This window comes from Misgurnus anguillicaudatus, chromosome 13 (genome assembly GCF_027580225.2).
Source record: "Misgurnus anguillicaudatus chromosome 13, ASM2758022v2, whole genome shotgun sequence".
Classification (NCBI taxonomy): domain Eukaryota; kingdom Metazoa; phylum Chordata; class Actinopteri; order Cypriniformes; family Cobitidae; genus Misgurnus; species Misgurnus anguillicaudatus.
In genome coordinates, this window is record NC_073349.2 from 7,394,983 (window position 1) to 7,419,630 (window position 24,648).

The 24,648-nt window shown below is 37.5% G+C and overlaps 1 protein-coding gene across 2 annotated transcripts; it reads left to right on the top strand.

The window, feature by feature from the left end:
• On the top strand, window positions 1-24,174 carry mybpha (myosin binding protein Ha). Of its 2 annotated transcripts, none has more exons than XM_073874932.1 (13): window positions 1-320; window positions 1,351-1,398; window positions 2,889-2,954; window positions 3,266-3,400; window positions 4,040-4,207; window positions 9,162-9,250; window positions 9,345-9,536; window positions 9,717-9,860; window positions 12,750-12,909; window positions 13,383-13,552; window positions 17,410-17,596; window positions 17,779-17,818; window positions 23,709-24,174. In XM_073874932.1, exons 1-12 carry the CDS (start codon window positions 170-172, stop codon window positions 17,805-17,807), a joined length of 1,539 nt encoding a protein of 512 aa, XP_073731033.1. In that variant the 5' UTR covers window positions 1-169; the 3' UTR covers window positions 17,808-17,818; window positions 23,709-24,174. The 2 variants fall into 2 exon arrangements, with proteins under 2 accessions (XP_073731033.1, XP_073731034.1); XM_073874933.1 differs by having other exon boundaries at window positions 2-320; window positions 13,416-13,552.
• Window positions 24,175-24,648: the final 474 nt, after the last annotated feature.

Here is a 24,648-nt window from a genome sequence, read left to right on the forward strand (position 1 = left end):
CTTGTTTGCATAATAAGAACCGTTTCAGTATTCTGGGCTAGAAGTTGATCAGACCGTTGGCTATTTAAAGAGAAGGCGGAGTCCAGGCTCAAGCGCTGTATAAATTGAAAGCCCCCAAAGGCATCACTCTTTCAAAGACGGGCCGTCCAGTAGAGGTTTCTGAAGCGCCATGCCAGCCAAACCAGCACCCATTAAAAAGTCGGTCAAGAAGGCTGCTGTAAAAGAGGAGAAGCCTCCAGAGCCTGAACCCCAGGCTCCCCCTGCAGAGGCACCACCAGCTGAACCTGCCCCACCACAGACACCCGCACCTGTTACTGAAGGTACTAAAGCAACTGTAGATTTACAAAATAAAGGTTAGATGCCTCGTCCGCCTTTATTATGTATATCTATAAAAGCAACCATAAACATAATGCATGCACTCTAAAGATCTTTATGATTTAAAAAAAATGATTCACCCAAAAATGAATTTTCTCATCCTCATGTTGTTCTAAACCTGTATAAGTTTTTATTTTATTTTAATGAACACTAAATAAGATATTTTGAAGCACAAAGTTGATGGTACCCATTGAATTTCATAATGTTTTCCTACTATGGAAGTCAAGCTGTGTGCTTACCATCATTTATCAAAATATCTTCTTTAATTTTCATCAAAATAAAAAAAACTCTTACAGGTTTAAAACAGCATGAGTAAATGATGACAGAATTTTCATTTTTCGGTAAACTATTCCTTTAACACTAGTGTAAAAACAAGCATTGTAGGGACATTTTTATACACTAAAACTTTATTAAAGTTAACACATTTTATTGTTTTAATAAAACATTTACTGTAGTAACAGCATTGTTGTAGAGTCTGTGCTTATGTTAGTCCTAAAATTTTTGCAAGTTTAGCTGTAGAATTTTTGAATATTGATTGATGTTTAAAGCAACGCTGTATCCAGGCATTGTAACATTCACTCAGTCATAGCTGCGCTCATGTACAGCACAGATTGATGACCACCTACAGTATCTGTTAACATCTTCCAACATTTGTTTAACATGTAATACTATCTACACCCCTGCTGTCTCTTGAGATAAGACCTCAGCTTAGACCACAGATGATATATTAATAAGTAGAGCACAAGTTGCAATCTTCACGTGCATTTATGATGTTATGTGTGCTGTCGATTCGCTTTGTGTTTGTCATGTCGAGCAGCTCTTTATTAAAATATTGGTTTGTTGCTTTTCTTTGTGGTTTGTGTTTGATATTTCTTTCTCATTCTTGAAAAAGCATTTTTTCCATCTCAGTCACTTCACCAGGACTATTAGTTTGACCTATCTTGAGCTAAAAAAAGTCTAACTGTCTGCTCTCAGGTCCTGCTGATGAAGCTGCTGCTCCTCCCACTGATGCTCCAGTTGAAGGTAAAGCTCTTTTTATTTTTTTTCTTACTGCTGAAATTTGTAACTTTGGCCTTCCTGTTGCCATCTCTGTTTGAAAAACAAAATAAGCAGGTTATTTGCAGAGTTCATTTCTTATGTTGGTTGATGTAAGATAAGATCAAGCTGACATTACCTGTGAAATTGTGCCTGATGAACAATAAACTATGACAGCCAATCAAATCTACAGTATTTGAACCTTAGTGCACGCGTATTTGAAAAGACAGATGATACTGTGGAGAAGCTCATCGCTGAGGTCTATAATATAAAATTACCTCAGGTCTGATGCAGTTGCTTTGAAATTGAGTATGTAATCCTTTATTTCCTCCCACATTGACTATGCCAAAAGGTAAGATATTAGTTTACACAAACTACTAGATTCACTCTTGAGTTATGCGAAACACAGCGTGTTGAGGACATCTGCTGGTTACCCGCTGTTTAAATGCAGGAAGAACAGCATATTATATTCAGTGAATTTTGCAAAAGTTTTTATTACAAGAAATATGCAATATTGTTAATGCCATTAAAGGCAAGTGCTTTGCGCGAGTGAGCAAATTAGCATAAAGTTATCGTAATCAGTGATGTGGACACTAATATATTTATCATTATAGTTAAAGTTATCGTTATAATGTGAACGTTTCTTTATCATTGCCAATCTGGGTAACCGGGCGTACAAATTCATCCGCGGGTGTGCATTATTTTCAAATAATTCAAAGGACCGGAGTCAATTATTCCGCTTATGCCATAGTTACCACAAACATTGCTCTGGTACTTATTTTTAAGACATTTGACCCAAGTTAGGTGTGTGGTTATGGAAAAATAATGTATACCCATGAAACATTACTCAACCAATCAGAATACAGCATTCAACAGACCCGTGACGAGAGAAGGATGACGTGAACTCCGCTGCTTTGTTCCCATTGGTAGTCGCTCCCGAAAATTGCTCATTATTTGCATAAAGTTAAACTTTTCTTAACTTTCTCGCATCGCTGGACACGCCCATCTTGTTGCCAACAGTCACTTTCGCTCATGTTGCCGGAAGTTGCCAGGCTTCCACTGAAATGAGTGAGATTGTGTCGCTTTGGTACTGCTAGTCGCCGGTGGTCTGAATGGGGCATCAAACGCGTTTTTGCATAAATTGAAAATATTCAATGTGAAAAATGTGCATGACTCAAAGTTAAATCCCGCGAGTAATCTAGAGCGAGGAAAATGATGCTTCGCATTTGGTGTGTATGCAGCATAAAATTAGAACACAGATTTTGATGTACTTAAAAAGATTTTTATTTATTTACCTAATAAATGTATGGATTGCAGCTTAACGATTACATTGTTTTGCCCCCCTTTTTTTAGATTATATCTTGCAAAATTCCTCTTGAATTCCTAAAAGTTCATAAGATAATGTAAAAGTTACAGTGTGGAGATTATGTGGTAAACTCTTTTAAACCCATAATTTTTTTTGCATATTTGAACATTAGCTGCTCCTGCTGAAACTGCACCTGTAGAGGAACCACCTAAAGCACCAACACCACCTCCTCCTGCAAGTAAACATCACACTGTCCATCCAATGACACCTGTCAGTCCATCCATCCAACCAATGACAGTTGTCCATCCATCCTTTCTTCTATCAATCCATCCATCCATCCATATCTACATCGATCTAATAACATCCATCCATCCATCATTAATGCATCCAGCACCTGTCTACACATCTGTCCCCACCCAATTCCTTTCATCCATCTACCTGTTAAAATCCCATATTCATTTATTCATTAGTCTATTCACTTGTTCAACAATCCATTCATTTAGTCCTTTAATCTGGTTTTCAAAAAAAATCTCTCTAATCAATGTGCAGTGCCCACAAGTGCTCCTCAGAACCTCACTGTGGACGATGTCAGCGATACCTCAGTCAGTCTTAAATGGAGATCCCCTGAGAACTTCGGGACGTCTGGACTGGACGGATACACTGTGGAATACTGCAAGATGGGATGTGCGTACATCTATTGCTGATAAGCTTGTTAGGTTGTGACTGGTGTTTCAATCATCACGCCTTCATGTTGAAATCGAACCATACTGAACTATCAGATGTCAAAAGAAAAGCAAGTTATATGACCGTCTGTTGTAGCACCTGTCTTTAAAATGTCACCGTAGGCTGATTTATAACCAGCTCTCCTGTAAGTCTCCCTATTAGGAAGAGTCGCTTTCTAGCACCAGTCACACTATCTGCACATGACACATTTAGATTTGTGGATCTATACAGACAACAACGTGCCAATATTTTGGTTTGCTTAAATATTCTTATTTTATTTTTAGCTTAGTTTCAAGTATATATACATTTAGGCTTAAACTTTGTTGAAGTCATGTAAAGAGCATTCTGTGATAATATCACCTTGATATATTTAATATTGACTGAGTAAGATCATGTCAAAGACTGAAAACAAACTTTGATGCTCCTAATTTCATTCAATTATGAGACTTTAGCATGGATTTCATGGAATATAAGATTCTAAAAAGCATATCCATCATTAAATTCATCCAAATTAATCTTCTGAAGGGAAACATTTTCTGTGTTATTGTTCAAGAAATTTTATTTCTAGGTTCGCATCATCTGTCCATTTGTACACTGCAGCTTCTGAATGGGTGGTCGCCAACACAGAGCTCACCACATCCAACCACTTTGTCATCAAAAATCTGGCAACCGGAGATCTGCTTAACATCCGCGTAGTGGCGGTGAACGCCGGGGGCCGCAGTGAGCCTGCTCACCTGCATCAGCCTGTTGCTGTCCGAGAGATTGTGGGTAAGGGTTTGTCCCATCTCTACATTGATAGCTATAATCAGCAGTTTTATTGATAACACAGTGGTCATGGGTTTGATCCCAGGGTACACACATAAGCTCTTTTCACACAGAGATTACGGAAAATACACGGAAAATGCGCCCAGGATTTGTTCGGGATGTTGATTTTTGGTTCATTCACACTGTCTGTGGGTGCATTCACACACATACTGTAAAGATCCCATAAGCACAAGTTTTGTATTTAAAGTCCTGCACTCGGTAGTTTTTTTCCACAGCGTCTGAAGTTTGCTAATTATCCGTGATTTCTCTCGAGAAACCATGCGCGTGCATTATAGTTTATTATACCACGGGTCTGTTGAATGCTGCATTCTGATTGGCTGAGAAATGTTCTATGGGTGTTGATTATTTTTCTGTAAACCGCACACCTAACTTGTCAAATGTCTTAAAAATTGGCACCAGAGCAATGTTTGTGCTAACCGTGGTATAAGCGGAATAATTGACTCCGGTCCTTTGAATTATTCTAAAATAATGCACACCAACACACCTTCGCTTCGCGTCGTGCCGCATTACCACCTTGGTGTGCATTATTTTCTTATAATTCAATGGCCCCTCGTCAATTATTCCTTATTGACAAGATCATAAGGAGTGTGTGATGCTCTGTTCTGTCATGCTTGTAAAATGATCCCAGCTTCAGCACGGATAGTGTCAAACTCCCTGATCTCTGCTTTAGTCCAGTTTGCCGACATTTCTTTTGTTGTGAATGTTGATCTGCATTTAAATCCCTGTGTCAAAGAGCTGAACCCTAACTTCTGGCTGCAATGACACACGTGTCCTTACGGCATTGTTTCTGCACCTTGTTCACACAGAACGCTTTCCGTGAATGTTACAGCAATGTTACTAGGTCCACTCTACGGAAGTGATCCTAGAACATTTACGGGATGTGTTTGTGTTAAATTTTACGGAAATGTTCTGGGAAGTGCTGTGTGAATGGGGTCATGCTGACTAAATGTATATCTTTAACTGTAATTTGCTCTAGGAAAAAGTGGCATAGATGTAAATGCCATAGATCTTATGAGAAGCTCAAATGCGAAATCAGTAAAATGCCACCTCCATCAAAAATGAGCTAATGATATTAACCGAATGCTCTCAGCATGTATTATACAGTACGTTCAGCAAATACTTTTACTTCAAATCCGCTCAACCCCGGCTTAGACCATTCAGAAATACTGGTTTGTTGGCAGAATCTATTCAGCTCATTTACAAGAAAACATGTCAGACGCACTTAAAGGGGTTTTCCATCTGGACTCTTTTTCTATAGTTGCATATATATATAAGATGTATATTTTACTCTCTCATCTCAACTAGTTGGAGGTGAATGACTTGCAGTCTTGTGCTACCTCTCTTCCCCTCAATGGATTCAACAGCTGTGGGTATATAAATCCCATTGGCTTGTGCTGACAAGTGCTTTCATTAGCATTTAAATTATAAACATAAAGACATGAGGCTGTAAGTGCAATCTGAGCCCCGTGCTGAGGACGATTGTAAACACATATGTCGTCCTTCTAAATGTAGCCAAGGTAGTTATGAATAATAATGTATTTTTATAAGAATATTTATCTAGCAAAAATATCACATGAGCTGTTTTATCTGCCCTCGTCTAGGGTGACTTTTCTAACAGGTGCAGGAACTGTTCGTATTCGGTGGATATATCTTGACGATGCACTTGACCACTTACATTGGCGCAACTGCTGTTGTCTCACCACCCAACATGGCACTTGACCTTGACTGGATTTATTATTGCTATTTGTTTGCAAGCAAAACAGGTTAACCAAGCGTTTGGTTTGGAGTTTTGATTTTAGTTTATACCAAAGTCCTTTTTAGGAAGTTGCGTCACTCTACCCTGCTAAAAAAACAGCAGACACCATCACAAAATTTCGATTGGTTCTAATGGAATATGGCCCACAACACACTACAGTGTATTGGTCTTTGTTGGTCTCTAATGGTATGTATTGGTTCTATTGGTTCTATGTATTGGTTCTAATGGAATATGGCCCAAAACACACTACAGTGTAGTGGTTTTAATGGTAAAAGCTAAATTATAATGCACCTATCAAGATGTTTTGCAATACCCAGATGTGGCTGGGTTACCTGGCTGGTTGCATAAACTGTTTAGACTAGTCTTACAAGTTAGTCATCAATTTGTTCTTGAAAACTGATCATAACTGTTTTAAGTCAGTTGCATGAAAATATAGACTGATCTAATTTTAAACTGAAAAGTAAGACTAGCCCTAACTAATTGCTGGTTGGTCAGACTAGTGAATAGGCTATGTTTATGCAACCGGCCTTTAGGAATAACAAACCTCAGAATGTCACCACCACAAGCCAATTAGAATCAAGCATTTCAAAGTGATGCTTGATAAAGAACAATAACATTTCATTCATTTAAAATAACCCAAGTGCACTTCTGGTTTCATTATTGTTACTATGGTTACACTGTGAATTACTCAAAGGAGATCTGTTGGCATTAGGGGAGAGTGGGGTGAGTTGTGCCATTTTTTACTCAAATTGACATTAAAGTGAGGCCATGACAATAATGCCTTCAACTTAAGGATGTACATATACTTTAGGATGTGGTGCATCCATGAGAACAATAACTTTGGATCTTGTCCCTGGTGCGGGGTAAATTGTGCCGGTGGTTTCTGAAGTAAAACAGAACATTTTAATGTTATGAACTGTAATGCTATATTAAAGCAAGACAAAATCAATACACAATTACTCATTTAAGGTTTATTTAGATATTGTCACTCTATTAAACTGTTGGAATAAGTCATATTTTGTAGTTTTTGGAAAAACACAACTTAAATACACAATATATGATATTTCTGAATAATTTCAGGCAAAGTGGCTTAGATGCCTGTTGACATACATAGAACGCTGTCTGTCAGTTATGTAACTGTATAGATTCATTGTGTAGCCTGCTAAAGCACTAAAACTATTTTCAATGAAAATATTTTCAAACCTGTCTATAATTGTTTAGACACTACAATCAAAAAACTTTAATCATAGAAATTTTACTTTGAAAGGAGCTTAAATGTGCTTACCTCTCAGGCCATGTGTCTCTCTTTTTATTGAGGATAATTGATGGCTTTTCAAAATTATGTGGTCACATGACCAATTTTTTCTATGGTTTCCAGAAACAAGGGGTGGAACTACTTCCCCCCTGGCACAAATCACCCCACTCTCCCCTCTAGAGAATCAAAGGGTACGATGCATTTGGGTTTAGCTTGTGAATGTTGTGAAGGATGGCAGTGATTCAAGACCTCATACAGGATTACATGTCTGAACGCTGCCTCTTAAAAGGTTTGGAAGAACAGGGGGCTCACACATACAAGCGTTGGTGCTTGGGAAGTCAGGTTAGATATGTTAAGGTATGCTGAAGAGGAATGACCTGTGTCAGCAGTGTCATCTCACCAATCTATGTGGCTCCACAAATACAAATTGTAAATAGTCTCCTTTAATAATGAATGAGCTGGGACATAACTGTGAAATGTAGTTATTAGAAAGGATTAGAGATCTACTGAGGGGGATTTGCTGTACTATATGAAGATTGATAATAATCTTGTGTGTCCAGAGAGAGCAGCCAGGAGATTTTTCATGCGGTTTGGCTGTTCATTTACGCAACACAGATGTTTTGCGGTACTGAAAATGCTGACATTTAAAGGGGACATTTCACAGACTTTGGTGTCCCCAGAGTACGTATGAAGTTTTAGCTCAAAATACCATAAAGATAATTTATTATAGCATGTTAAAATTGCCACTTTGTAGGCGTGAGCAAAAATGTGCAGTTTTTTGGGTGTCGTTTAAAATGCCAATGAGTTGATCTCTGCACTAAATGGCAGTTTCGTGGTTGGATAGTGCAGATTAAGGGGCGGTATTATCCCCTTCTGACATCACAAGGGGAGCCACATTTCAATGACCTATTTTTACATGCTTAGAGAATGGTTTACCAAAAAACCCCAAAGCCAGTTAAAACCCAAGTGCAATTAACGCTCCTGCTCTATAGGTGGCACCGAGAGGCTAGTTTGCCAACAGCCACAAAACACCACAAGAAGACTATCGCGTTCATGTTTAGCACATAGACTGTAAACAAAGATGGACGTAGTGTCCGTGACATTACCCATAGGTTTCTGAAGATCGTTTTTGACGCCAATAGTAGGCGGTGCCTGCCGTCACCATCTTGCAGATTAAATCACTTCTTTATTGGCTTCATCAGAGAGATCGGAAGAGATCGGTTGCCCCTCGGTTTAGCAGAGGCTAAATAAAACAGCAATTTTGAATTATCCCTTTAATCCAGTCTGTTTGTGCTGCTGAAGATACTAAGTTTATTTATCTGTCTCCAACCAAGTATAAAAAAGTTTGCCGTTTTATAGTCCAGAGTCTCTTGTAGTAATAAACCTACCTCATCATCAATCTACACAAAGTTGCTTGATGCTTTTTCCATCTTGATTGTGTGTATTTATCGCTCTATAGAAAAATGCACATGTGTGCAGGTGTGTAATGTTTCTTTTCAAAGTATTATTGGAAAGCAAAATACAGTGTTTTGAGTCGTTTGGATTTTTTTTGATAGCCTTGTCATGTGTACGTGATTTTTTTTTACTTTTAAGTTTTTTACTGGAGTACATTGTCATCTTGTAAATGTAGCCTAAGAGCTGTTTACACCTGCTATTAAGATGTGTTTTGGTTGATTGAATCACAAGTGTACGACGCTAAATACTGGTATAAACGGGATGTGATACGTTTGAGCTTGTCCATTTTCAAACATTTTTCCCATTGATCTTATCCAGGATATAAAGCCTATTTTGTTAATTTGTATATTCCAGCACTAATGTTAAAGACAAGACCACCCCCAGTTAAGAAGTCAAGAAATTACCCATATAATTTTACTAATTTCTTTCAGATCGCCCCAGAATTCGTCTGCCACGTGCTCTGAGATCAAGACAAGTCAAGAAAGTTGGATCACAGATCAATCTGCTCATACCATTTATTGTAAGTTAAGACTTCAATACGTACCTATGACTGAGAGTCTAGGCCACAAACAAATTCTATGATTCTTGTAAACCAGATTTCCTCTGTTTTACAGGGTAAACCTAAACCTGTGATATCCTGGACCAAGGACGGGCAGCCTTTAGATACAAAGAAGGTAAACGTCCGAACCAGCGACAAGGACAGCATACTCTTCATTCGCAAGGCCGAGAGAGAAGACTCTGGTGTCTATGAGATGACCGTGAAGGTCGATAACTTCGAGGACAAGGCTTCCCTTGTAATTCAGATCGTGGGTGAGAAACGCCATGATCCAGAGATCTTTAATTTCAGTGCTGTCCTTAAACACCATCTATTTCTGTCTGCTTCCCACACAGAGTTCATTGACACCCCTGTGTACTTTGAAAAGACTTCAGTGTGTAAAATGATCCAAACTTAGACTAAATCAATTTTAATGGTCAGACATCTTTGTGTGGATCTTCCTGGACCTCCTGCCTCGGTCAAACTGGTTGATAACTGGGGCTTCAATGCAGCTCTGGAATGGACCCCTCCAAAAGACAACGGCAACACTGAGATCACAGGATACACTGTTCAAAAGGCTGACAAGAAAACTGGAGTAAGTTTTTTATAATTTATAAACTTTAATGATATAAAGCAGCACCTGAAAATAGTCCCCTGCTATTGAAAGTAGCCAAGGGGACTATTTTCGAGCAGTGCGTAATATCGCTACGCCTGCTGCAGCCATGTTACGGCAGCAAAGTCCTTGATCATTACGCCAGAATGAGAGTATAGTTCCTAACCATATCTGCCTAGAAAATTGCAACTTTTAATTTTCCGTCGGTCTTAGTACATGATGTAAGTACAGAAGAGTCAAGTTTTAAATAGGGAAAATATTGCAACTCTTTGGTTATTTTTTTGCGCGATGCTAATGGTCTAATCAGATTCAATGAATTATGCTAAGCTATGCTAAAAGTGGTACTGCCAGACCCAGAGATTAGCTGAATGGATTACAAAACTGTAAAAATTAAATGTTTAACTCTAGGGCAGCTGGAAAATGAGCATATTTTCAAAAAAGCGGAGTGTCCCTTTAAAGAGTAAATGGCACCTCTGGGCAGATGAGTGTTTGTTAATGGGGTTCCCTTAGGAAGGGACAGTGGACACTATTTAAGGGCCCGTGTTTTGTAACAAATGGTGTCGTAACTAAAGCCTTATATAGATCTCTGCCAAGTAAATGTAGAATGTATATGGACATCTATAAGCTTGTTTCTGGATGTTGAGGCCTGGATCAGATAGGTTGTAATGAGAGATCACCAGGATGGGAATATGTAAGCGCTGAGAGACAGAGATTGTCATGGTGCAGAAACAAAATAGTAGGCTGTAATATATTTGCTGAATGTTTGAAGTAGCCTACATTACAAAACACTTCATCTGTCGGCACTCTATGCTGAAGTCACAACTATTTCTTAATATTTGACACCTGTTATAAATATCATTTTGTTTATGATGCGTTTATTAGATGGAACGCACAAAGATGTATTTATAGGCCTTATACCTCATTTAGTGAAACATGTTATCCTGTCAATCATATGACACTGAGAGGGAAATTTAGTAAGAATGTCGCACCAGCTATTTGCATGCACTATTTACATCGTTTTGCCACGCGATGCAAAACGGGTAAAATATGTGACCCTGGACCACAAAACCGATCATAAGGATGCATTTTTTGAAATTTATATTTATACATCATCTTAAATAAATAAGCTTTTCATGGATTTATGATTTGTCAGGATACGACAATATTTGGTTGAGATACTTGAAAATCTAAAGGTGCAAAAAATTTAAATATTAAGAAAATTGCCTTTAAAGCTGTTCAAATGAAGTTCTTAGCCAGTGGTTCTCAAACTGGGGGGCCGCGAGATGGTGCCAGGGAGGCCCCAGTTTTATGACATTTTTAAAATACATTAATTTATCATGAATTCTGTGTAATTTAACCTAAAAAAATAAGGCTATTAACCAACAGCACTACTTTTTTATAGCACAAAGTATTGTTTTAGCACAAATTTGTCGTAAGTTTTCTTTGGGGGGCGGCAAAGGAATGCACCGTACACAAAGGGGGCCACACGTTGAAAAAGTTTGAGAACCACTGTTCTTAGCAACACATATTACTAGTGATAAATGCATTTTTTAAATATTTACGGTAGGAAATGTACAAAATATCTTTATGGAGCATAACCTTTACTTAAAGGGACACTTTACTTTTTTTGAGCTCCCCTAGAGTTAAACATTTGATTTTTACTGTTTTACCGTTAAACAGGAAAAATATTGAAGTGCGATGCTAATGGTTATTTTTGAGTGCGATGCTAATGGTCTAATCAGATTCAATGGATTATGCTAAAAAAAACTAAAAGTGCTGGCGCCGGACCCGGAGATCGGCTGAATGGATTCTAAAACAGTACAAATCTAATGTTTAACTCAAGGGGAGCTGGAAAATGAGCATATTAAAAAAAAAGTGGAGTGTCCCTTTCATGTCCTAATGATTTTTGGCATAAAAATCTGATCATTTTGACCCATATAATGTATTGTTGGCTATTGCTACAATATATCCGTCCGACTTTTGACTGGTTTGTGGTCCAGGGTCACATATGTCTAAACATGTTGTACACATTGTGTAATATGCATTAGTGTTTGAGGCGAAAGAATTACAGGGGTGTTATTTTTAGCATGTTTATCACCAAGAATAAGAGGGGTTTTGCATTGCAATATCAAACTGTGACACTGTGTTTTATGCAGTGAATCAATTATTTCTCTTTTTATTTTTATTTGCCTTATAAGTACTCAGTACTAGTACTTGGTTGACTAGGAAGTATAGTTGCGTTTTTACATGTACGCGAGGGGGTCCACGTACATTGCCCATAACCATGTTTAATGATCAGAATGGTATGCGTAGACTGTACACACACCATAAGATGTTTGTAACCACGCTACTTACTTTCACTTTACTGCAATTTGTCGCAATGCACATATGTCAAACGTCTGTGTACGCAGACAGTGCATGCATGCATAAAAACAGAATATACTGCAGGCTTAAATGTCCAATAGTCAAATAAAAAAATTATATTTGTGTGATTATATTATAATCTATTTATGATGAGGACAAGAAAATATGCAATAAAACTATTTATACCGCGGGTCTGTTGATTGCTATATTCTGATTGGCTGAAAAATGTTCCATGGGTATGCTTTTTTTTCGATAACCACACACTTAACTTGTCAAATGTCTTAAAAAGAGGCACCAGAGCAATGCTTGTGTTAACCGTGGTATAAGAGGAATAATTGACTCTAATAATTCAACTGCCCGTCATCAATTATTCCTTACATATTCTATTCTATATATTTAATCATTTTAAATATTTTTGTGGTTTGTCGTCTTTCATTTAAAGCTGATTTGAACGATGCAACATTGTAAATAAGTGACTAATATATTTGACATTGCTGTTTTTGGCAGGAGTGGTTCACGGTGCTGGAGCACTTCCACAGGCTGAACGCTACAGTATCCGACCTCGTGATGGGAAATTCATACGTCTTTAGAGTTTTCTCTGAAAACAAGGTGGGAAGGAGCGAGACCGCCACCGTCACGAAAGATGTTGCTCATATTCAGAAAACAGGTGAGGTCACGTCCCTTCTTTTGATAAACAGTCTTGTTTAACTTTTCCCCACCATTGACGAGTTATCTCGTCAATAAATTTCCGGCTTTCGGCAATACCGCTATTATCCACCGTAACTTATACAACCTGGAAGTAACGCCTCACTGTCTGTGTGCATAAGTAACATTTGTTGGAAGACAAAGCTTTCCTGGTGCTACTGAAAAACTTTCTACAGGTATCTGTAGCTCAACTAGAGAAGAGCGTGGCACTAAGCTCATGACTTTGATTTCCAGGGAACACATCTGATGATTATATACAGACTATTTTGCTACTACAACTTTCTACCAATTGAAATGGCACACTCTGGGTTTTTGTTAAAATCAGCCAATAAGAATAATGCTTACTAGTTCACAAAAATCCAGTTAAAGTAAGCATCAGACTGTTAGCAAACAGTCTGCCAGTCATAAAAGTTATACCTTCTGTACAACTGTCAGTCTCGGCTGAGGTTGTTGTCTCCTGTCCTGTAGGTATCGTGTATAAACCACTAGAGTACAAGGAACACGATTTCAACGAGGCTCCCAAGTTCACAGCAGCGCTCAGCGACAGGGCCACCACTATAGGTTACACCACTAAACTGCTGTGTGCAGTACGAGGCACCCCAAAGGTACGGATGGTCTCACTTTTACCTCCTTTTTGCAACCCAAATGCTATTTTCTGAATGTTTATGAAGTGATGGCTTAAAGAGTAAAGCTCACGTGATCCACCTCATGCTACACTTTGATACCGATGCTGTGAAGCCTATCAGGAGTTATAACAATGCATTTGTCACTGAGGTTTGATTCATATTATATTTGAAAGACTTTAAGATTTCTGTTGTTGATATTGGCCATCCAACGTGCATGTGTAAAGCTCTGAAGTAGCTGCTGTGCTCCAAATATACTTGTGACGGAGCCATTATTGTAATATAACAACAGCTGTTGATAATCCAACGATGCCATCAACAGATGCAAACGTCATTGGGTTTAAGCTCAATAAATGGACAGCTTCTGCTTACACATTTATCTGAAATGCATATGCTGTATAGTCATAATGTAAAAGAAGCACATCTCTGTTGGCCATACTGCTGACTGCTGAAACCAGCTGGTGCAAACTTTGCTGTCTTGCCATTCCCAAGTCGAGGAATGGAGACTCAAGTTTCGAGAACAGCTGAGATAGATGCAAATCTAGGCTGAATCCAGATCATGATGTAGGATCTAGGACACTCTGTAATCCTTCCTTGTGAAAGCTTGTCTGTGGGTTCTCTATCCATTTGATGGTAACACCGTTCCAGGGATGTCAGTAGTGTTTTGAACATGCAGCTGGACACTTAGGCAGAAAACTATGCTTTTTTGTTGTTGTTGAACAGCACTAGGATGTTTTAATGTTTTTACTGTTTTTTTGTCACTTCATTCATCTACTGTATGGGTCATTCCTAAATTCTGCTTTTTAACATCTAATCAGCCTCTCCTTGTCCATGTTTGATGATTAATATATATAATAACCAGACCTTTCATCGAATGAGAGATCTCTTTATCATAGAAATGGAAACTGTGATGGTCGCTTTCAAAGCACTGCTTCTGAGGCTTCGAAACTTTTACAAATGTTTTGTCAAGTGATTTTAGCAAAGAGGCTTCATTACGTCATAACTTTCGAAAATCCGATGATTCACCACTAGGGGGAGTTGATCACAAATGACCAGTGTCTAATATGGTTAGGAAAACTCTGGTCAGTTTTATAATGCAAGTTCCTACCCAGTCTCATGTAGATGCATACAAATAGCACGTTTTTGTAAAAATCGTGCAATACATACGCCAAATTCCACTTTGGCGTGCATATGATACGCCAGTCCTTCCCATTCACTTAAACTGTGAATCTTTTTTTTCTATTTTTTAAACCATTTTCGCTTGGGTTTAGGGTTAGATTTGCTTAATGAGGTTATTTAATATACAGGTTTCTCCATGTTTTTGTCCATATTTAAGCAATGGTCGCTTGGAGTTGGGTTAGAGTTGGGGTTTGGGTTAGGATGTCATTTTTATATAACAAAAAGTTGTTCTAACCCTAAACCCAAGCGAAAATGGTAAAAAATAGCAAAAAAATTGAGAAACAAATGAATAAAACGAACAAAAAAAGATGCACCGTTTAAGTGAATGGGAAGGACTGGCGTATCATATGCACGCCAAAGTGGAATTTGGCGTATGAATTGCACGATTTTTAAACTTCGTGCTATTTATATGCAACTCCGTGAGACTGGGTTAGCAAGTTCATAAAAAATGTATCCTTCTCACTAATAACACTGGTTATTACACTGTCTGGTTAAGACAAAAACTCTGATGAAGTGGAAAAGATACCTTTTATTACATTGTGTGTATTTAGGACACAGTGTTAAATAAAGCCTTGACATTATATCCTGGAGATAAGTCTGTAAATTCAAGTGAAATCACAGGCTTTGCTTATCCTTTGCAAATGCACCACAAAAAATTCATATGTAGGGGGTAATTTCAAAAACACACAAGGTCATCAAATAATACTAATCCTGTGCAAATAGGGCTGATATTCAGTATAACAGCACTCTTGCAAGTTTAACATTGCTTCATTAAATCCTGGCCAATGAAATTCAGTAACACACTCTTCAAGAACTTAAATGGCAGACATTCAGGGAGTCAGATGTGTGAAATTATAAGAACACTTGCCATGATGTAGATCTCTTTCCATTTGGCAATAACAGTTGCAGAGTTCGGCTTGTTAGATGCAGATGGAAACTTAAACCTTCAAAGTGTCATGGTCATAATTTCCTCAACAGTCTGATTATTTTTATTTACTTGGGTATTTTTATTTACTTCTACACCTGAACAAGGAATGACAATATTCTCAGGCAGATCTGATTTTGCCATACAAATTAACTGGATACTTTAGTGATAGTCTATGTCTGCTTTGGTCTGTTCTATTGTATCTTCCCATATTTGATAGCATTTTACTCATTTATTCCGCTTTTGTGCTGAAATGTACAGCTGTCAGGACTGTATGATATCTTTACTGGCTACCGTCATTTCATTACTTATCATGAATATTTGGCAATAGTCAAAATGAGGATCAACTAGTTTTCATTTATTTAAAAAACTGTTCAAATAATCACTGGAGGTGCTGTTTGCTATCACATTAAATTAGTGTTGTAGTCGAGAACATAGATAGGCATAATAAAGGCTAGATGTCTCGCCGGCGCTGCTGGCCAATGGAGGTCGACATCCGCACCTGGCGGCCATCTTGTCTCAGTCAGCTTGCTCACTCTTGCTCATTGTGTTTTAATGGTGCATGTACTTTTGAAAAACAATAACTTGCTCAATTTTCTACTGTTTGGTTGGTTATAAATGTCAGAGATGTACCTATGACACTGCATGCTTATGAATAATGTTCATGAAACATGTTCAAGCCTCTAGAATTATAGCCATGTTAATAACGTTTGTAAGAAACCAAACCATTTGAAAATCGGTAGAAAATATTTAAAAGTGCATGCACATTTAAAACACAATGCTATGAGTGAACGAGCTGACTGAGACAAGATGGCCACCGGTGATGACGTTAGAGACTCTGCCGTAAGACATCTAGCCTTTATTATACATATGTATGGTCGAGACCACCTAACCTGACCAGGGCAGGGCAAGACCGAGTCAATGCCAGACCATCACTGTGATTTTTGTAGAAAAAAGTCAGAGAACAAGACAAGACAGATTTCAAATGTGGTCGTGACCAAGACAAGATCAAAGCCATCAAAAATTGTACCACAACACCACATAAATAATAGAGAAGTACACCACTAAAAACACAGATGCAAATTATTTCAAAATGTCTGTGGAGCAAGATTTTAACTCATGACCTCTTTCACCGAAGACAAGAAATCTCCACATGTGGGGGTGAAGGACTGAAATCAATCACCCCTCACCTCCACCTTACCCAAACATATCTGTGGGCCATTGTGAGTTTTCTTCCAGAACATTGATGGTTGAAACAATTGCATTTGTAGGAATTGGCCCCAGATGAGATCTCAGCAGCTATGGTTCTCTTATTCCTAAAGATACCCATTATTCAGTTAGGTATCAGTGGTTGTTCAGCATCAACAGGTTACAGCAACATAATCCTAAAATTATTTTTTAAACATGACCTAAGCAATACAGTAACATGCCGTTCCAGATAATGGAGGTTGCGTGGGCATAAAAAATACCCTCATATGTACACACACAGTGTAGGCACGTTTAACTTAGCATTATTTTGGATGGCCTGCAAAATCCACATCACAAAATCTGACCAATCAGATTGTGACCTTATCCTTATGGAAACATTTTTTGGTCCGGACCAAGAGAACCGAACTACAAGTTTGAACGTGACCTAAATTAAAGTTATGTTTGATGAAATGGTAACCTGTTAAAAGTGCACACAACAGAAGCATTACTGATGTCATTGACTGTGTTCTCTGTACTTTGTCTGCAGCCTAAGATTGAGTGGATGAAGAATCAGATGCTAATAGGCGACGATCCCAAATACAGGCAGTTTAACAACCAGGGAGTTTGCTCACTCGAAATTCGCAAACCGTCTACATTTGATGGCGGGGTCTACACCTGCAGGGCCAAGAATGACCTTGGTGAAGCTACGGTTGCCTGCAAGCTAGAAGTCAAAAGTAAGTACAGATCATTTTCTGTTCAACTAGCTGACTGCATTTTTAGACATTGATTTTTAATGGTGCAAGCAAGGACTTTGTTGGCTTTAAACGATGTGTATGTAATGTATGTGCTTGTATATATACTGTATGTATAATTAAATTTGTTGACATTTGATCAATCATACTTGTTCTTTCACCAGAGGTGATCATTCTAGAAGAGAAGATATAAAGGGGTCACAGGTCAGTATATTAAAACATATATACATACCTTAGACATATTTTTTGAAATGCATAAAAACGTAACACTTACATAACAAAACTTAAAATATTTCCTGTCTGGATTCATTGTCACATATGGCATAGTTTGCTAATGTACATTATATTCAAATCAATAGTTTCAATCCAGTCACATTTTTACTAATTAAAGTATCATAACATATATTGTAAATATATCAGAGCTGGGGCGATTAATGGCTATTCATACTTATAATGCCTGACTGATATCGATTCTGAATTGCAAAGGCGATATCATACACAGCTCTTTCATGTATTACAGCTCTTTGATCAGTAGGAAATCCTCATCAAACATAATCTTATAAATATTCTTTATTATCATGAAAATATTTAAAATGGTTTAATAAACAGATATATAAATATGCGTATAGATTATATGCTTATAAATATGCATTTCATGGAGCTGCATGTGTAAATGGTTCTTCTTCTGCGGCGCATTTTGAGTTTCTACACGAACGCCCTCTGGCTTTTGGATGTAGCTGCATTTCATCGTAATTTATTGACAAGCATAGCAAGCAGGTCAAACGATTTATCATCCCAGCCCTAAAATATATATTCTATATGTATGTGTATATTGTATTTGTTATAAATACATGATTATAGGTGAGTCATGTCATTGTTGAATCTTATTAGATTCTCATTACTGTAAAAAACACTGATATTTTAAAAACGGCATCAATCAAAGATACAAATATGCTTCTGATGTGTTTATACACTATGAAAGTATGTCTGTTATGTGCTAACTGGAGAGTCTGTTAATCCTGCTGAATGCATCCAGCAAGATGTATTTGTAGTAGCTGAGTAGAGTAGTATTTCATTCAGATCTCTTTCAAACATATATTTATGCATTTGGCAGACATGTTTCTTCAAAGCAATTTACAGTGCATTACATTTTTTTCAAGTATGTGTGTTTCCTGGGTTCAACCCATGACCTTTTGCGCTGCAAACACAGTGCTCTACCAATGAGCTATATAGGAACACAACATAAATGACATTATGAAGTAAATTCCTTTATATATATATATATATATATATGATCTATGCATCTATGCTGATTATATTTTCAGAACAAACAAAACCTATAAGCCTGTCCTCCATCTCCAAAAAAATAAATAGGACATTTGTGCAAGCAGCTCACTAAGACTTAGTTATGTGTTAAAGTTTGCCGACCTCTACACTGTAAAAAAAATCCGTAGAAATTACAGTGTTACTTGCAACTGGTTGCCGGTAACTTACCGTAGATTTAAATTTATGTTATTTACTGACAAGAGTTTGTTCAACGTTAAATAAATGTTAAACATTAAGAAGAATTTATCTTTACAGAATAAAACTATACAATAACAGCCTCACGCAAAGCATTCTGGGAACCAGAAATCATCATCAACCTTTTTCTGTTTTTTGCTTCGAATTTTGTTTCCCAGAATGCTTTCCTTGATGCTGTTATTTTAGTTTTACTCTGTAAAGACAAAGACTTGTAAATGTTTAATGTTCATTTAACTTTGAACAAAATGTTTGCAGTAAATAACATACATTTAAATCTACGATAAGTTACCGGCAACCAACTCCAAGTAACACTGTAATTTCTACAGATTTTTTTTACAGTATCAGTACCAATGTTTTGTCTAAAGATGCACAGCAGTCTTGTTTTTTGTAAAGTATGTTTGTAAAAACTACTAAAATTTCCTAAAATAACTAAGGCCTACACTGTAAAAAAAAATTGCTGTAATTATGCAGCTGGTTGCCAGTAACTTACTGTAGAGGTAAATAGACTGACAATGTTTCATGTTCATTTAACTTTGAACAAACTGTTGCATGTAAATAACATAAATTTACAGTAAGTTACTGGCAGCTAGTTGCCAGTAATACTGTAATTTCTACAGAAATTTCTAGTCTAAACCCTGTCTGGGAAACTGACCCATAATCTATTAAATATTTAGGCTGAGATTTGGGGCATCAAAGTTTGATATCACTCATTGATTTCAAAGTATTTTCCATCTTTGACATTACCCTACTCAGTCAATATTAACTATATAGGTTATAGTTTCACAAAATGTTCTTTACATTATTTTACAGTAAATCACAAAAAAAATGTAAATCTTCCTCCATGATTTTTACTCTTTAACAAACTCTGTACTTGAAACAATGTTTCATTTTTTACTTTTTTATTTAAACTAAAAAACTGCACTGTAAAAAATTCTGTAGAAATTACAGTATTACTGGCAACTAGCTGCCAGTAACTTACTGTAGATTTTACATTTATGTTATTTACTGGCAACAGTTTGTTCAAAGTTAAATAAACATTAAACATTTTCAGTCTTTATCTTCTACAGTAAGTTACTGGCAACCAGCTGCATAATTACAGCTATTTTTTACAGTGTAGCTGTGTAAAAACTACAATGTTTTGTTGCATGTGTGGCTACCAATCAAAATGCAGTTTGTTTATACTGATGTGTGAACTTTTTACACAGTCCCTTATTATCTACCGTTTTTCCATTATTTCATTCAAATACAGATAGTTTGATAAATGAATGCTGGCAAGTGGCTAGAAAATTTAGATTTACATTTGGACAAAAATAACATTCTTCTCATCAGTGGTGATAAACATAACCTATTGAATATTGGATTGACTCTTAGTTAGCGGTTTGCTATAAATGACGCTAACATTACAGCAAAAGGAAGCAATATACAGTATGTTTCATTAGACATACAGGCGTTGTTGCGGTTACGCGCCTGAACTGAAGTGAACTTCCGGTCTGTATTTATTTATCAGTCTGGCTAATGGCTACATTGATCTCTGAAACAAATACCTTGTCGAAAATAAAATGTTTTGGTTTGCTAAAGACAAGGGAAGACGACAAGTATGGATCACAACTTTGCGGAGAGGTTCGGCAGCCAGGGAAAAATTCAAGAACCTGTAGCAAACATTGTATGCAATTTTTCGAAGTAATGTGAGCTCAGTGTAATAGATTAGTTAGATATGATATATGAACGAAGGTATTTACATGTCATTTATTTCTCTTGTTATCAGAAATAAACTACTATATAAGAACGTCTACCAGAAGTTGCGTTTTGTCCACAAAAGCTGTTTGTTTATGTTGTTGCTGCTGAAACTGTCTATACCTTTAAAAAAATACTGGTTCATTGTGAGCCCATTTTCGCTTTTAGTTTTTGGTATCCAGACTTATACTTCTGATACATCTCTAATTTGTCAGTTTACCATCTCTTACTCAGTGACTGACTGAGGCTAAGTAAGACTAATAACTTGTTTAAAGAGGCCATGGCACAATACTTTTTTAAGATGTCAAATAAATCTATGGTGTCCCTAGTGCACATATGTGAAGTTTTAGGTCAAAATACCATATAGATAATTTATTACATGTTAAAATTGAGCAAAAATGTGTCGTTTTGGGTGTGTCCTTTAAAATGCAAATGAGCTGATGAAATTCAAACACTGATCACAATGATTGTGGTTTGTTGCAATTGAAACTCTTTTGTGCTGTCAATTATTTTCTCTCTCTCTCTCTCTCTCTCTCTCTCTCTCTCTCTCTCTCTCTGCACTAAATGTCAGTGCTGTGGTTGGATAGTGCAGATTAAGGGGCGGTATTATTATAATAAGAGCTCCTTATGACATCATAAGGAGAGACAAATTTCAACAACCTATTTTTTCATGTGCTTATAGAGAATGGTTTACCAAAACTAAGTTACTGGGTTGATCTTTTTCTAGGTTGATAGAAGCACTGGGGACCCAATCATAGCACTTAAACATGGAACAAGTCAGATTTTCATGCCATGGCCCCTTTAATGGAAACTCTTTGGTAGATACATTCTTAACACATTAATACATTATTATTATTACTGTAAAATGATCTCTGAAGCCCCAAAAGTGTGTGGGCCCTTAGAATCGTCCTAACACCCCCCAGGGGCAGCAGCAACATCATCATTTTTTGGTACAGGTGCTACACTCAAAGAAAGGATGTGCTAATTTTTTACACATGTTTGTGTTATGCTTTTAACACATTATGTGTTGTTTTTAACACATCTGTTCTAAGAGTCTACTCAGATTTTTGGGCACCATGTGCTGACTGTTCATGCTGTCCACATGTCTTTCTTATTGAAAATTAATTAGACACCCGCCTGAAAGGGTTTTAAAAATATGTGTTTAATATTTATTATAAAACGGTTAGTTCCAATTCTTGATTCTGATTGGTCAATAGCTGTGCTTTATTCACAATAAAACACGGCTATGCCTGCTTCACCCAATGGTTCTATTTATCACTGCGCCCTTAGCAACCACATGTATCAGTTTGAGAACAGTTTATTGTTTTTATTTGAGCTTTCATGCATATTACATATTGAAACTTTGTTCAAGGTCAGTGCCTGGTTGCATGAAAGTCCTTAAGCTAAGAAATCCCTTAAATATAAGGTTAAGGGTGCCCTTAATAAAAAATGGGTTGCAAGAAAAACCCTTAAGTGAACCTTAAGGGCTCAGTCACACCAAAAGCGTTTATGGCAGTTGCAGGCGCCTTTTTTGAATGATATTCTATGGGCAGGGCGCGTTTGCGCGCTGTTTATGCGCGCCGAGCGCCTTGCGGTTTTCTGCCGCCTGCCGCGCACGCGTTTTTGAAGGAGCGCTGAGAGCGGAGGAGCGCCTGACGTCATTCGCGTCTTCCATTGTCCAATCGAATGAGGGGAGAGGCGGGCCTTACGTTGTGGCGAGGGAAGTTTACAGTTGCTTTGAAGAACCGGACTCCACTCGCTCACTCTCTCCTGCGTGTTTGTGCTCCTCTTATCCTCAAACAAGGTCAGAGCAAGCGCCCTCTTTTTAAAGTTTCTGCTAATATGACAGTTAACAGCAAAAGAGCGCTCACGCTTCAATATTTGATTGACAAGACAGCTGACTCGGTGGTTGCTTAGCAATATGAAAAGCCGCGCTGCACTGCTCTTTTTAATAAAAGGCAGTGCGTCGCGCCTTGCGTTTGCAAGCGTTTAAAGCGCTTTTGGTGTGACTGAGCCCTAAGGCTGTCAATAATTATTTACCCTTAAATGCTTAAGTATTACCTTAAGTTCTGCTATGCGTTGCTACAAAGTCCTTAAGTCCCATTTTCCCTTAAAAACGTAAGGGATTATAACAGGTCCCTTAACATCACACGCGATGGCTGATTCTATGGTTATTTAGGAAAATGAGGTACCAACGCGCATTTCTAACGATCGAAATAATCCGCCGTATCTTGAGCTGCGTGCGTTGATTTGTTTACGCTGTAAGATTTTGTAACTATAGCAACCGCTTCTCCGCTGCCGTGTTTTGGCAGAGACTATCGTAAAATACTTGGTATAAACACTTAGGTAAGGGTGACAGTTAAGACCTTTGTTGCAACACTCTTAAATAAATCCCTTACCTCAGGGATTTTTTTCTTCCTCAGGGAAACCCTCACTTAAGGAGTTTCATGCAACCGGGCACAGGGACTTTTTTTCTAGCGATTTAACTTCATGAAAGTTGCACAATTTTTTTTTACTTGAATATTGTTTGGTAACTGTTTTATAAAAACAATAAGGTACTTGAGACAAGTGCTGTATCGTGAATAAGTAACGGCTGAAGGGGTTGTGCCTAACAATGCCCTTTAGCCGTTACTTATTCACAATACAGCACAGCCTCTCGTACCTTATTGCTTACATAAAACTGTGGAAATCATCATGCACCTTTGTGGGCCGTGTTCAGCCGTATGTTTAACACCCCATGCACTAAAACTATGTACAGATTCAATATATTTAAACTGAGGCATTCTTGGTAATGGAGTTTCCAGTTTTCTGACCTCTTCCTCTTTCTCTTCTGTTCTAGATATTAAAGATGCTGCTGGAAGATGAGCTGAATAATCGAGGCTCTACCCTGCTTCTGTTATTAGTTATTTTAATCAAATATATCAAACATTTCAAAATTACCTTCATGGTTAAAAGTTATTGAGTGCTTATAGGAGTTTGGTTATATCATTTTATATTTATTGAATGTCATTTTACTTACCTGTACTTTTTTATTCTTAAATCAAGAATAAAGCAACTTTTTTATTACCAGCATACATTATATTGCACAAAATGCTAATAAAAACCAGTTTTTTTGCTTTATAAAATGTATTTATCACTTCATAAAGGCCTGCACTGCCAGGAGGTTTGTGAATCTAAATGTAGCTGTTTTAAATAGACCACTTGTTAAAAATAAAGTTCAGAATCCTTGCTGTTTTAACATGACCACAAATTTGCTTGCGTGTCAAATAAACTAAGCTGTTGTGGAATAAAGAAAGTTAAAAAGGTTGAGTCGTTTTTAGCAACTCTAAAGATTTGAAAAGATAGAAGCACGGATGTGTAGCAAAGGGCGGTTATGTGGTTTTAACCACTGCCTATTTTGCCCTCCCATGCCGTGATGGTACATTTGGTAATAAATTCAGGCTCACACTAGCCAAACAAACTGTATATATGTACTTGGGGTCAAATGTACTTGGGAAAGGTACGGTATGCATAGTATGAGCTCAACCTTATGCCGAGTTCAGACTGCAGATCTTTTCACACTGCGTGACTATCTGGGGTAGCGTTCAGTCACTGCTGTTTTCACACTGCACGATAGATTGGTTATAGGGGGTTTCACACTGCATGACTTTACCATAGGAAGAATCACTGACAACTTTGTCCCGGTCTGCAAACTATGTCTCACAACCAAAAGCAGGTGGGAAATGACATGGAAACAGCGTGATGTCACACGTGCAAGAACGTGAGACTGGGATCATAAC

Coding starts and splice junctions, on each gene's coding strand:
- mybpha (XM_073874932.1), top strand. CDS start 170: ATGCCAGCCAAACCAGCACCCATTAAAAAGTCGGTCAAGAAGGCTGCT. Junction 13,553..17,409: donor CAGTACGAGGCACCCCAAAG/GTACGGATGGTC, acceptor CTTTGTCTGCAG/CCTAAGATTGAGTGGATGAA. Junction 17,597..17,778: donor CTGCAAGCTAGAAGTCAAAA/GTAAGTACAGAT, acceptor TTCTTTCACCAG/AGGTGATCATTCTAGAAGAG.